This window comes from Seriola aureovittata, chromosome 2, assembly GCF_021018895.1.
Source record: "Seriola aureovittata isolate HTS-2021-v1 ecotype China chromosome 2, ASM2101889v1, whole genome shotgun sequence".
NCBI classification, from domain to species: domain Eukaryota; kingdom Metazoa; phylum Chordata; class Actinopteri; order Carangiformes; family Carangidae; genus Seriola; species Seriola aureovittata.
In genome coordinates this window covers 11,169,748-11,183,693 of record NC_079365.1, presented here as the reverse complement: position 1 = coordinate 11,183,693, position 13,946 = coordinate 11,169,748, and the positions used below count along the sequence as shown (strand labels likewise).

Genomic DNA, 13,946 nt, shown 5'->3' with positions numbered 1-13,946 from the left:
TCAGTCACAATGAGACGGAGCCTGTCTGCTTTCTGGCGGAGCGCGGTGATTGGCCAACGGCTGTCGAGGAGGCGTCATAGAGAGTCGTGATTGGCTGACAGCTGTTGACGAGGCGGGATCATTTCAGCTGAGACTGTCAAGATTGGCAAAGAGCTGGCGCTGCTGCGTGCAGGTAAAAGGAACAAGCGACACAAAACAGAAAACATTTATCCTGGTAGAAAGCGAGGAGTGCGATGGAAACGGACTGTCCGGTGAAGCCTTTTCGTGCGGCGAAATCCCAAAAGCGAGGTATTTAAGACGGTGAAAAAGCGCAACACCTTCGGCGTCTTGCAAGAAAGTGCCGTTGTGTCAACCATCGTTTGGCTCCCGGGCACGCTTTGTACAGAGCAACTTGGACAGCTGCGTGTTTTCAAGCAAGCCATCAACAAAGAATGAAAGCATTCAAACGAGGTGAGCGGCACCCGCGTCGTGTTTTTTAATCACTGCCATGCACGTTTATCGCCCGCAAAGTGTCTGCCTGCGAGCCCGCTGTGTCTTTGCTGTTGGTTTTGCCTGGTATGCGGGCTTTTTGTTGCGAGCAAATGCAGCGTGTGTTTGTGTTTAAATTTGGAGGGACAGCTAGCCAGCTAGTTATCTCTGGAGGCAGGCATGGTGTCCATCTGGCGGAGCGACATGCGGGAGGCTGTGCGTTCCTGCCTGCCTCCTTTGTGCGCTCCAGATGGCTAATTTACCGAGTGGCTCCTCGGGTTTGTGCTGTTTGGATGTAACATTTTGGCTTTATCCGAGTGGGTTTTGAGAGTGTTTAATTACACATGGAGCAACATGACGCTATCACTTGGACAAAGCGAGCTGGTGTGAAAAGTTGTTTGATGTGCAATGGACTGGTGTTACTAACGGTCATATTCAAAATGTTCCCTCAGAGGCAGAGTGTGGTGAAGTTTAGTGAACTGTTGAGCTTTAAAACTTTACTCAGAGGACCAGTTGGCTTTTTTTGTTGTGTTTTCTTGTTTGTTTTTGTTTTGGTTTTTTTTTAGAATACACTAAACACTATAACCAAACGAACAGGCCACAGATTTAGCAGCTTGAATCTTGGTCGAGGGGACATTTTGTAAACAAAAAGTTGTCCAGTTTGACAGGCTGTGCGATGCTGATGTCACATATTGTACAGAACTAACATCCGTCTAAAAATCTGTCTGGGCTGTTTTTATCTACTAAATCAATTCCACGTTGAATGTGTGTAGATTCCTCATGACAAACGTTTAAATGTCAATCCAATGAGCCAGTGGCGCTGAGGGAATTAAGCTTTGTTGTGGCCTACATCATTTCTCTCCCACAGACTGTTATTAGAAGTTAGAATAACTTCAGTCTGTCTGTCAGACTCAACTGTGTCTAATTAATGGGAGACTGGTTTTGTGCACTCGTGTTATATCCAGATAGACCAAATTAGATTTAAGTCAATGGTTTTAACACAGAAATTGTTGAAACTTTACCCCATCCTCCGAGGAGCTGAGTGACGTGCCTGCAATCAATATAGACATTATTAATAAGAACATTCTAGACATGTATGCAAAATCACATCAGAAATTTGATTGAAAGTGATTATCAGTGCAATGTACCAGGTTCTACTGTTGCATGACATAAGAAAAGACTCACAACTTATTTTTCGTTTTTACTGCGTTTGCAAACAGTCATTAATTTGGACAACAATTTGGTCCAAAATGATTAGGTCCCACTAAAAACTGGTAAACAGTAATGCTCAGCCCCAGTCTAACATAGTAAGTTTAGGTGTCAGTGGAATTTAGCTTATTTACAGGAAATAGGGGGGAAGTGCATTGAATTAGAATTTGCATTTGTATGTTTTTAGTTTCCCCCCACTTTTCTAACTTGGTCGAGTACAAGTACATCCCTCGTTGTAGAGGAATGCAGAATTCAAAAGATTTGTAAACTGCTCTAGCAGTCTTGAGCCGAACTGGCATGAGGTGAAAACGGCCTCCTTTGCATGGTCAATAGATTCCTGGGCCACTGGCTACTGTGATGTTGATATGCACACAATCTCCTTTGTGAAGACAGGCGCTGCCCTGGGGGTCAGGTTTCACCCAGCCCCAGAGAAAGACATTTACTGCATTCTGTGGCCCACCCCTGGGATCAGGCATGCTCCATTTTGAAGGGCGATTCCCTCCAGTGGCCAACCATGGATAGAAAAGAAACGCACAACAAAGTTCAAACCACAAAGCCATTGTTTAAACATGTCCAGCCCATGAAGCCTTAGTCTATCTCACTCTACACTGGTTTGGAACTGGAGGTTAAAAGTAACTGACAAGGTTTGTGCACTTGTTCAAAAGTGCTAGATCAGTTTGGACATTGTTTATTTCTCTAACCAGTCTTAGTTTTATTTTGTGGATCATACCAAACCCATATTTGTAGAGGTTTAGGTGAGCATATAGCCATTTGTAATCTGTTATCTTCTCCCATCCCCACACTTCATATATGGCTGAATAATTATTACACACAAAAAAAACATCATGGAGGACGACATCTTTATATCAGAAGACTAGCAGATGTGATTTAAATAGGTTTGGTAAATGACACAGTCAGAGCAGTGACTGACGACTCCCCTCTCTCCCTCAGCTCTGGAAGAAGAGCATCGGCCGGAGCAGGAGCACTCCTCGGCTGTGTCGGACAGTGATGACGGCTCTCCACTTGACCTGTCAGGAAGAGGGCTATTTGGGAAGCGCCGTCGCCGCGGCAACCTGCCCAAGGAGGCGGTGCAGATTCTGCGGAGCTGGCTGTACGAGCACCGCTTCAACGCCTACCCGTCAGAGCAGGAGAAACTCAGTCTGTCAGGGCAGACCAACCTCTCTGTGCTGCAGGTGAGGAGCGAGTTTTCATTTATTTATTTATTTGTTTTTGTTTTTCCAGAAAATTTCTGTACTTGCCACAGGAAATGACACTTGTGGTACACACTTGTTTCTGCATTTTGGAGGTTTTTTTTTTTTCCTGTTCTCAAGTATAAATGTATCTGCATAATGAGCATATTCATTTTCTGTGATGGATAATACAAATTAATAGTAATTTTTACAAGTTGATTGCATCTTAATGCTTTCTCACTGGCCTTTTGATCAACCAGTTGAAAGCAAAGTAATAATCAGATGGTATCATCGCACTGTGCTGTTGAGAAGGACACTTCCAGCCTTCCCTTTTTACTTCATTGCATCAGTAGTAGACATTTCCTCTTTCCTTCTTAGCACACAGGGCCCACACTAACAGGCAGACTGCGTTAGATAAGACATTACAGATCAGCATGAGGCAGCAGCAGAGTTTCTTGTTATGTAGTCAGTTCACTGGCATGGCTTTGGCTGCCTCCTCTGTGGCTCAGCATATTTGAGCTCAGACCTTCATTATTGCCAGCTTTCTGAGGGCTCTCATCTCTGTCTGTCTCACTCTCTTTCTTCCTTGTGTGGGAGGCTGTACCACTAGAGGGGGTAAGCAAGGCCTCGTCTACAGATGGAGATGAAAAAAAGGTGTAGGTGGTTGTTAAAATCACAGGGCTCAGATCATTTTTAGTCTTTGAATGTGTTGCAAGTGTTGAGTTTTGGATCTGCCTAATTGAGAGCGTCTGAAGTTATCAGGTCAAAAATTAATCTCTCACCAAATCTTGCAGTAATCTTAAATGGAAGTTCATCCTTAGTGTTCTGACTTTTTTTTTTTTTTTTTTTTTTTTTTTTTTTTTGTAAAACATCCATGTAAGTTGTTGCTCTCAGTTCTGTTTATGCCAGAAATTTCCCATCTTTTCCCAGATATGTAACTGGTTCATCAATGCACGTCGCCGCCTCCTCCCCGACCTGCTTCGCAAGGATGGGAAAGACCCCACCAAGTTCACCATCTCCCGCAAGGTTGGTGGTAAAGGTGAAGGCCACTCATCTAATGGAGGTGGAACCAGCTCTCCAGAAAGAAATTCTTCCTCCGGTTCATCTCAACAGCGCCCATCTGTCATCCGCTCTGCCCCCACGTTGGACCTCAGTCTTCTTGGGAACACGGCGACAGCTATTCTGACAGGAGCAGGCTACCCAGATAAAGAGGGATCGGTCCAGGCGCTGATGAGGCTGGATACACAAAGTTTGCTGAGGGAAGCAGAGGAGCAAGGGGCTAATACAGCTTGTCTCACCAGCACAACAATGGCAGCTAGTCCCACCAGTGGCCTCTTCAACACGCCTCCCCCGACTCCTCCTGAGCTGTTCCCCACCCAGGACTTCAGCGATCTGAGGCTCCTAGTCGATGCAGCTCTGCAGAGGGCAGCAGAGCAAGAGAACCTGAAGAGACTTCAGGAGAGCCAGAAAAAACCAGCAGAGGCTTTAAAGACTGAACGAGTGGAGGCAGAGTGCAGTGCTCACAGCAGCGACATGGGCCCCACACCGCCTCCAGAAGACAGCCAACAAGTCATGGATGCCTCCAGGGTGCAGAGTCTGATGGAGAAGGCTATGGCAGTTCCAGTGTCAGCTGTAAGTTCAGCGAAGGCTCCAGTGCCTCAGTCCTCAGCAGCTTCTGTACTAGTTCCAGCTCCCGTCTTGGTCTCAGCCCCGAGGCTATCTCCTCTCCCGATGAATAAAGTCATCTGGAGCCCCCTGGAGAAGGACACAGTCAGAGCCTCCAGCCCGAACCAGCCTCAGCTCATCCCAGCCCATCTGCCAACCTTAGTGCCACTGTCGGCTTCAGTCTTTGGACAGCCGTCTTCTCAGAAACCAGCTGCTGCTTCAGCCGTCACCTCAGCTTCATCATCGGCTCAAGTCTCAAGCGCAGCTCCAGCTCCACTGCCCACTTTATGTCCAATAAATGCAACAATGCCAGCAACAGGTCCAGTCTCAGTGCCATCACCAGTCCTTGTTCCAGCTACAACCTCCACCTCTGTCGCTGCTTCAAGCCAGGCTTCATCCCCAACTGTAGCGCTTGTTCCAGCTGCTCCTTCTTCAACCATCACCTCTATCACATCCCCGATAGGAGTCCCACTTTACCTGCCATTCCACAAAACCCCTTTAATCCCTGTCACGGTTCCATGTCCTTCGCCTGTTTCAACGTCAGCATTGTCTCCAGCCCCAGCCCAAGTGTCTGCCTCTGCTCAAGCTTCGGTCCCTGTCCCGGCTTCAGCCCCAACGCCCTCGTCTACTCCAACGATCACACCTCTCGCAGGCCTCGCCTCCCACCTCGCTCCTCCTCAGCCCTCTTCCACAAGCAGCACCAGCAGCATTAGTACCCAGAGGAATTCAGCAGTGGTGCCCAGTGTTTGGAGCATGGTCCATGCTGACACCAGGCAACCCAGTTCTCTTCAAGTGGTCAAGACCCCCATCACCACAGTGTGGGGTCCACAGCACAGCCTGCACACAGTGAGTGAAACTGTTAACTAGGAGCTGGAACTTTTTTAATATATATAGCTGGGGAGGGGAGAGGCCAGACATTCCTTTAGGCTGGAAGACACTGTATATAGGAGAATGTATCTTCATCACCAGTCCTTTTTGACACTAAAGCCTGTGCCTGCAGAATACATGGCAATGGATTAGATGTACGAACTGGGACAAAGTGAAGTAACATGCTTTTCGAGCAACTTTTACTGTTTAATATGCTGTTCTTGATGGACGCTGTTGCTTGTGAGAACACTGTGGCGCCATTTCTCGAAGAGAGCACTCTTCAGTGCAGAGTAAATGTATTGTGCAAAGTTTTTGATGCCATTTATCACCCCTTTCCACGTCACAATTTATGAATGAGGAGGAAAATATCCCATAATTGTACAAAATTTCAGTTGGTGTAACCAGCAGAGTTAGCCTCTTCAGTAGCAGTTCTGGACTTTGTTGAATGTACAAAAGGCACTGACATCAATAGCTAGGCTGCCTGTCATCCATTCCCCTTAGTGTTATCCAGACAGTGTTTTTTCTATGTACAGCAACAACGTCATAGTCTCCTATAGTTGTGCAATTCAGATGGTATTTTAAAAAGATTTTGTCTGTTCTTTATTCCACTACATCTTCCCGTTTTTCTTCTTCTTTTTTTTTTTTTCTTGTGTGGTCGCTAAGAGCAGAGGGGAAATTGATTGTACCGCAGCGAGCCTGACTGACTCACCTTGATGTGTCTGTCTCCATCGCTCTCCCCCCGTCTCCCTATCTTCCTGTCTTTTTATAGCTGTGGGGATTCACTGGCCCTCATGAATTGTCATCTCAACCTCTCAGCTCATGCGCTCAAGCACCACATCTTTCTTTGTCTTTTCCGATCTCAAACAAAGGATCAGTATTTTCTATGTATTTGTCTAAAGCATTATATCTGTTACTTGTGTTTGACCTTGCTCAGTTGTGTACAATTTGCAGGGATTGTTGTTGGGGGAGCTGTGAGTATAGGATGAAGGGGAGAGGGTCACACTGTATCTGTTGCAGAAATCAATTTCAGTGGGGAGGTTAGCTGATGACATCACACTTGTACAGCTCCTGAAATGAAACGTTACACTTGCTGTGAGACACTGCACCTTCATCCTTTCTGTGCAAAACACTTTAAATGTTGGATCCTTTTATTTGGAGGATGGATAAACGATATCAATTTCCCTTTTGATTTGGGGCCATATGATTGGGTCAATGCATTTCAAACCTGAATGTCTTAGTAGTAGTGGAGCAGAAGTACTGAAGTAGCTGATATGATTTGCTTCTTTTTCCAGGAAGGTACAACAGCATAAAAATGTCGTTTGTCACCAGTGCTTTCCACCTGTGTTTAGAAATGGGTTCTGTAGACTTTGTTAATCATTCATAAAGCTGTAGTTTCTATGAAACAGTCTTAGCATAAACCACAATATATGGCTGGACGCCAACTGGACATCTTTTAACGGTAGCATTTAGTGGAAAAGTTGGGTTCCCATGTGAATAATACTGTAGCAGAATGATCATGTTTACCAGTGTCACTGAGCCTTTGCTTGGTTCAAACTGTTACATTTTGCATGTTCAAGGACCTAACTATTAATGTGAGGTCAAAACACTGCTGCGCACTGACCCCAACATCCCCAGTAACTCTCCATTTTCTTCTTCATGGCAGATATGGAAGCTCTAACTCTTCTGTTTTGCGTCTTTTCACTGCCAATTAGTTTCTGTACATGTCAGTGGAGTTTTGGGTTGTTTTTTTTGTTACAGGTACTCACTAGACTGATGTGCATTTATACCTCAATTTCCACAGGTCACATCAGGTTTGGGTCATATGAGTAATATGTTATTAATACTTAGTAATGATATTAAGTATTAAAGTAATATTTGTGTCATTCATACTACATCATGCCACTGTGACAACACCTAATCAGTTGCGATACTGGAAATGGCTGGCTAAAGATTAGGCAGGCAGGTTTTATATAGTACGGTTTATATTGGGTTTTAGATGCAAAGTGATGCTCCAATGAGAGGCGACAATGTATTGATGCATGTAAATATTTTCAAGGTCATGTTTTCTTTTTCCTTTTTTTTTTTTTTTTTTTTTTTTTTTTTTTTTTTTTGTGTATGTATTGGCATGAACTTTATCTTGAACTGTATAGTTTCTTTACGGCCAAATGCATTCAAAGCTGTTTTTTCAAGTTCATATTGTGAATCATGACTGACCGTTGGCAGTATGACTGGCTGCTGTGCCTTAAACCTACGACTGAGGGATGATGTCCCTTTTTTATATAAAAACTTCTCAATAGTCGTGCAATATATGCCTTAAACTTTAAATGTGTGTTTTGTATAAGCATTTCAAAGAATAAAAGTTCGGTTTTTCATAAATGCTCTTTCTCCTCAGTCTTTTGTTGCATATAGAAGCTAAAGAATAATCAAACTGCACTATCAATGGATGTTAATGGCCTTGAAAACACATTTAATTCTTACAATTAAGGCTTGTTTTTCAGGGTCTTGGTGTTATGCACACTGGCTCACTGTCATGGCATACTGAGATGCTTTTAATAAAGCAGTTATTGTTAATGTTTTTAGTAACACCTGTACTTTTCTCCCATGACCAGGGATTCTTCAGTATTTGAAGCTGATGACAGTCGCTGGGTCGTTCAGCCACTCAGTCAAATCTAATCAAAACACAACCAGTTTTCTGTTGAGTTTTGAGTGCTAAACTTGAAATCAGCATTGTTTTTGTTTTGCCAAACCTTAAAATTATTGTTAAGTTGTGAATATGTAATGTTAAAGAAAAATGGATTTGAAACAAGGTTTTGTAGGGGTTTTAAATTTACTATAAATTATCGATTATTCTCATAGTGAAATGCAACTGATGTTTCTTTGAAAAGATCCATATAAAAGTTAGTTTTGTGCACACATTACTGTGAAACAACGTTTTTATTATTCAAATTAATAAAAACACATGTTTATCTTGCAACCAGACCTAAGGTTCAGTTCATGTCAATGAAATATGAAAATAAACTTGCTGTGAATATTTAATCTATTTAATTATCATTGTGAGGAGATTTAGCTGAAAGGAAATATTTTAGAAAAATTAGTGTGTGCATTTAAGCTCTGGTATTCAGATGTTAGGCAGTAATGTGAAGTACATGATGAATTATGAATTAAACAACCTATGCTTTGTTTGACAGACAGGATATTTCATAGGTCTGGCACAGACATGATACAGTGACTTAAAATCAGCCCAAACACACATCCGCGCTTTTAGCGGTCAACGGCATGAATAAACTTACTTTATTTGCCTGAGCAATTTCAAGACTGATTTCCTTCAACAACACAGACATACCTGATCCTTCAACAAACACACACAACCAGCTGATGGGAGGAAGACACGAGTTTAGACTAAAAGCTCTAGTAACCATTTCATCAAGAAGCACTCCCCACTTTTGATTGTCAAAAAGTAATAAACACAAACATAATGACCAATTTCTTTATCCATTTTCCAACATACAGGGACACAAATGACAGAGAAGGAGACTTGTTGCAGTGCTTGTGCAGGTGTGGTAGCTAATTGGCAGGAAGAGGTAAACATGGCTGGTACTGTATGTAGCACTGAATCTGGCAGTCCAAACACACCCCGCACACACATATTGGTGTTAAATGCATCTCAACAGTCCAACCAGGTTCCCTACAGCGATCAGAACAACTGCAGTCACAGAGGATGAAGCTGCAGAGGACTTGTAGCCATGAGATGCAGATACTGTGATACACCTCTCTTCATCCATATAAACCTTCAATGATGATAAAAAAAACTGACAGAGTAGTGTATTGCAGAATATTTGAATCCCAAATTTCTACCTTTGATATACACGTAGATCTAAATAAACACAATTTACTTTCCATTTATAAAAGACATTGCTATACAGTATTCCTAAATGCATTCCTATTCAATTTCTCTCAAACCTACGAACTCCACAAAGGTAGGAACTAGGGATTGTTTTGTGGTGGATTATGTGTGCGGGGGCCAAGGCAGCGGTCTCTTCCCTCTACTCATCATCCTTGTCTTTGGCGCCGTGTTTGAGGATGCGGGTGAACTCTGCGTAGTTGAAGTTGCCCTTCTTGTCGATGGGCGCCTCGCGGAACAGCTCGTCCACTTCTTCATCTGTGAAGCGATCACCCATGGTGGTCAGCAGCTCTCTCAGATGATCCTCGTGGATCACACCTATGGGCACAAACGACCTCCATGAAGTCCCAAACACTGATATTTCCACAGTCTGTATAAATAATGTTTTGTTAATATCAACTCACCAGATCCCTCCTCATCAAAGCAGGCAAAGGCGTTGCGGATGACATCCTCGGGGTCCGTTCCGTTGAGCCTCTCTCCAAACATGGTGAGGAACATGGTGAAGTTGATGGGTCCTGGTGCTTCGCTCATCATCCCCTCCAGGTACTCATCAGAGGGGTTCTTACCTGAGGACGAACCACACTGTTACATATATCTGCTGTTTCTTTGGACATAATTTCAGTATGCTTGTTGAGTTGAGTCACTACAGCTTGACATATGAAACACTGATCTATCAGTCTTATAACTGAAGATAAATACATTAAACAGCTACTGTGGCAATTTAGAATTTGGAAACATAAAAAAAAAGAATGATCTAATATGAAGCAGCAGATACTACATTTCCCACAATGCCATTCTATGGCATCTTTTGTTAAGACTCTCCTTTAAAAGGAGCAGCTCCTCTCTGGATTTGAATGTCAGATCTACACTTGAAGCCATAAAAACTAAGTGTGAGAACAAAGCTGTTTACCCAGAGAGGCCAGCATGTCATGCAGATCCTCCTTGTCGATGAAACCGTCCCTGTTCTGGTCGATCATGTTGAACGCCTCTTTGAATTCCTGGATCTGAGACTGGTCGAACATGGCAAACACGTTGGAGGTGGCCCTCTGGGGGCGCTTCTTGGTGGTCTTTCCCTTGGCACGCTTGCTCGACATGGTGGCGGCTGGATCTGGGCCTGTGCACATTCAAAAGGCATGATTCATAGGTTAGATCAGATTGTGCTAATGCTGTACTGCTGATGGTAGCATGGCATGGGTATATTCTTTGCTAACACAATTTAATCTGAGAAGTGATTTCAGCATCCATTTGAAAAGAGGAGTGAATTTAAAATTGGAGCACTGCATCCATGTAGCTCTTTTTATACTTACGCTCTTTCATTTGCCCCCAAGCAGGAGAATCTTCTTCTCTCGCTTCCTCTAGAGAGAGACTCACATTCTCCCTAAATGTCACGTATAGTGATGGGTGTGAAAACGACGTGTCTCCACAGTGAACACTGCAGCTGACTTCAGATCCTTCCTGAATTAGACCTGTCACTCACATTCAGGTCTGTAAGGATTTGTTGTGCCTGTGTGTGTAACTCTTTGATTGTGTTATACCCAGTGGGCAATAGCAGACAGAGGACAGGTTGGGCGGTGAGGAGGGAGCAGGTAAATTGGCTGATGACATCATGCTCTGATGTGAATACTGTGTGTGGCACTAATTCACGATTAGATCTGTTCTCAGGTGAACTGTAACTAGACTGCTCTCCCATTTATCAGGTGTTTAGTGAAGTTTTGTGAAGTAGGCGTATATGTACTTTTTTTCATTTTGTCATCATAATTAGATCTCAGGGGGATATATATAATGCTTTCAGTGCAATCTGAACTTCAGTCTTACACACTAGGGAGCTGAGATGATCCTGAAGTGTTAATTGTGTCTACACAAGCCACTTCCTGTCAAATATTAGAATTTAAAAACTATACCAACTGAAAATGACTCAAATAAATACAGGCTTTGTTTAGGATAAGTTATTCATTTTAGTAAATTAAAGGCTTGGTTAATTAGAAATGTGATGATATGCATGTATCATCTCATAAGAGTGCATTTGGAGATTTTAAATGTAAATATATAAAATATATTTTCTTAATTCCCTATTACTTAAATTTGTGAATAACAATAAAAGTGTCTGTATTTACTCTGTATATTTACCACTGATGCTGCAGGATTTTTCTGTTTAACAGGCTGTGATAAATTTTTAATTTTGGCACCATTCTTTACAACCTGTTCATCTCAAAACACATCACAGTAATGGCTACATAGAACCGTCCTCCAACAATTTTATTAATAGCTCTTTGCTGTCCTATATTCACCAAACCAGTGTCTCTAGGGACATGTCCGTGTGACACTGTCTGTCATCATATTTAACAGAGTGGAGTACTCCTAAATTTCGGAGTCTGTTGTCTCTGTTGCCTGCATGGTTCACAGAGGCCTCACAGAAAAGCTGCTGAAGGCAGAGTTAAAGCAGATTTGCCTATCTACTTAGTCCTTTATCTCTGTGTATTCAGTATAAAGCTCCTCTCTGGGATGTCTAAACAAATTAAGCAGCATTCTAATTTTTATGGTCAATGCAAAGCAGTGTAACCAGCCGAGGCTCTGTCCAGAGTTTGTACTGTTAATGAAGAATCAAAGTGTCCAGAGAAGCTTAAACCCAAAAGATGGATCTGTATGTTTGAGTTCTCAGTATAAAGGTTACAGGAAGGGAATTCATGTAACATGTCTTAATTACTTGGGTGCCAAATGAAGCGTGTCACTTGCTTGCAATAACTATCGCACACACACAATTTGTTAGCAGTGGTTTCTCTCCTTCCTTTCCCTCTGTACAGACACGTGTTGGATGAGTCTTCCCTTTAATTTGACTACTGTTTGGCTGCTTCTGTCCCTTCACGTGCCAGAAAAATGAAGAAATCTGGAAGGTGTGTTGTGCTGGCTCTCAGCCTTTCCATTCTCCATCTAACAGTCACTGAGGAAGCTGGAAACAAAACAGCATCAAGCTCCAATTCAAGGTTTCGGGAACAGAGGAATTCCTCAATCTGATTAGGGCTTCTCTCTCCCGCATAGACGGTAAAGTCCTCTCAAAACACACCACGTTTTCACTATGCAGAAATTTATCCCGCAATTGTTAGGGTGTAAGAGGATGTGTCCGGACTTCAAGGAAGTGGCTTCAGTGTAAACAGTCCAATTTGAGGCGCTGGAATTCAGCTATCTCTATTACACATTCTTGTTTGGCTCCAGTGATAAAGTAGGGTATTGTTGCCTCTCACAGGAGGCTGATGGGAGTTTAAGTCTACATCAATAGTTCTGTTTCAAGGGATCAATTTGTAAAAGATTATTTGACCAGTGTGATTATTTCACAACTTAAATCTTTCAAGGTGCAAGAAAAGAAGATCTGATCCCCAGTCCTGCTGAATGTGGCGCTGTAGCAGCAGCTACAATCTCCTGCTTTGTGCAGGGAGTGAATCAACAATGATTCACAAATAGGCAGAGAACAACTATTTTTGATCTCAGCACCATAAGCGTTTGGCTGACGTGCCTCAGCTTGGCTTGTACTGACAATGGTATTTGTTTTCTGGTCACCACAGTGTCCCCTTCTTATCCCTTTGGGATGACAAAGCTCCTCTGTTCCTCTGTCCAGTAAGTGCACGCACGCACACGCGCACACACGCACATTTTGGTATCACCAAACAGTCAGACTGTCATCCCTCACCCTTACTTCAGGTCATGTAGGTCACCACTACTGAGCTGAAGACTTAAAAGGTCTGCGGTTCAGGAATTCCAGAAACAAACAGTGAGTGAACTGAGGTGGAAGTTAAGCTCTCATCGCCTATAAAAAGACATGAGAGGTGTGTATGAGTGACGATGTGATGTGTGTTTAAGAGAATGTGAGTGAGCCAGATCTAAATGGGTCAGCTGCATTCAGAAATTCCTCTGTCTAATGTGCCATAGTGATGAGATGGAAGTAAACACACAAGCGTACAGAACATTTATACTATATATATACAAACTTATGTTTAGGGTTAAGGCGCACATCCTCCACAGGTCTTTATTCGCCTTGATCAACAGATGAAGAAGCTTCTTTGTAGCTTATCTGGTACCATTAATCAAAGATCCACTTCACAAGCCCTGTGTAATTCTATCCTCCCCTTCACTGACAGTTGAGCATTGTACCACTGAACTCAGAGACCTTACACTTTCAGCCCTTTTAAAAGACATCAAATGTAAGCTTTTAAAATGCGTTTATGCAACCCAATGGTAAAAACAGCTTTGTTTCTCACCTTGGCTTCAGGTAGAAATATACGGGAGTCCTTCAAACTCCTTTCGTCTGGGTCTGATACAGCAGAGGAAGGGAAGCAGGCAGTCCTACTGAAAAGTTTGTTTAAAGAATCAGACTCCCGGTGGGTCCCTCCCCCTTCTGCCCCGGCCAATGGAGAGGCCGTCCTAACCCATACAAAGACATCCCAGGCCAGGCCATTTCTCCATACAAGGCAAAAGAATGCACGGCTGCAGCTTGCTACTGCCACAGACGCTGCTCGGGATGTTTGGGAAAAAGGCAGAAATGACAGGAACTACGATAAGGCTGCCTTATTTAGAGAAAAGGGCCTAAACATTTCGAGGAGGCTCTGTATGCTGGAGTGTGGAAACATGGGGGAGAGAGAGTTGTGAGCAGATGC

The 13,946-nt window shown here is 43.1% G+C and overlaps 2 protein-coding genes across 2 annotated transcripts; one reads left to right on the top strand and one right to left on the bottom strand.

Annotated features, from left to right (window-relative positions):
- Positions 1-53: 53 nt before the first annotated feature.
- LOC130182433 (helicase SRCAP) lies at positions 54-9,413 on the top strand. Its single transcript, XM_056397385.1, has 3 exons — positions 54-450; positions 2,629-2,870; positions 3,798-9,413. The coding sequence occupies exons 1-3, from the start codon at positions 432-434 to the stop codon at positions 5,397-5,399; spliced, it is 1,863 nt and encodes a 620-aa protein (XP_056253360.1). The 5' UTR covers positions 54-431; the 3' UTR covers positions 5,400-9,413.
- Positions 8,873-13,699, bottom strand: myl9b (myosin, light chain 9b, regulatory). The gene is made up of 4 exons (XM_056397397.1): positions 13,551-13,699; positions 10,211-10,414; positions 9,705-9,866; positions 8,873-9,618 (listed from the first exon to the last, which is right to left on the bottom strand). Exons 2-4 carry the CDS (start codon positions 10,392-10,394, stop codon positions 9,443-9,445), a joined length of 522 nt encoding a protein of 173 aa, XP_056253372.1. The 5' UTR covers positions 10,395-10,414; positions 13,551-13,699; the 3' UTR covers positions 8,873-9,442.
- Positions 13,700-13,946: the final 247 nt, after the last annotated feature.

Excerpts from the sequence above, each read along its gene's own strand:
- myl9b (XM_056397397.1), bottom strand. The coding sequence starts at position 10,394 with ATGTCGAGCAAGCGTGCCAAGGGAAAGACCACCAAGAAGCGCCCCCAG. Across the intron at positions 9,867-10,210 it reads TGACATGCTGGCCTCTCTGG|GTAAGAACCCCTCTGATGAG; the intron begins GTAAACAGCTTT and ends GTTCGTCCTCAG. Across the intron at positions 9,619-9,704 it reads CTTTGATGAGGAGGGATCTG|GTGTGATCCACGAGGATCAT; the intron begins GTGAGTTGATAT and ends TTGTGCCCATAG.
- LOC130182433 (XM_056397385.1), top strand. Across the intron at positions 2,871-3,797 it reads CCAACCTCTCTGTGCTGCAG|ATATGTAACTGGTTCATCAA; the intron begins GTGAGGAGCGAG and ends ATCTTTTCCCAG.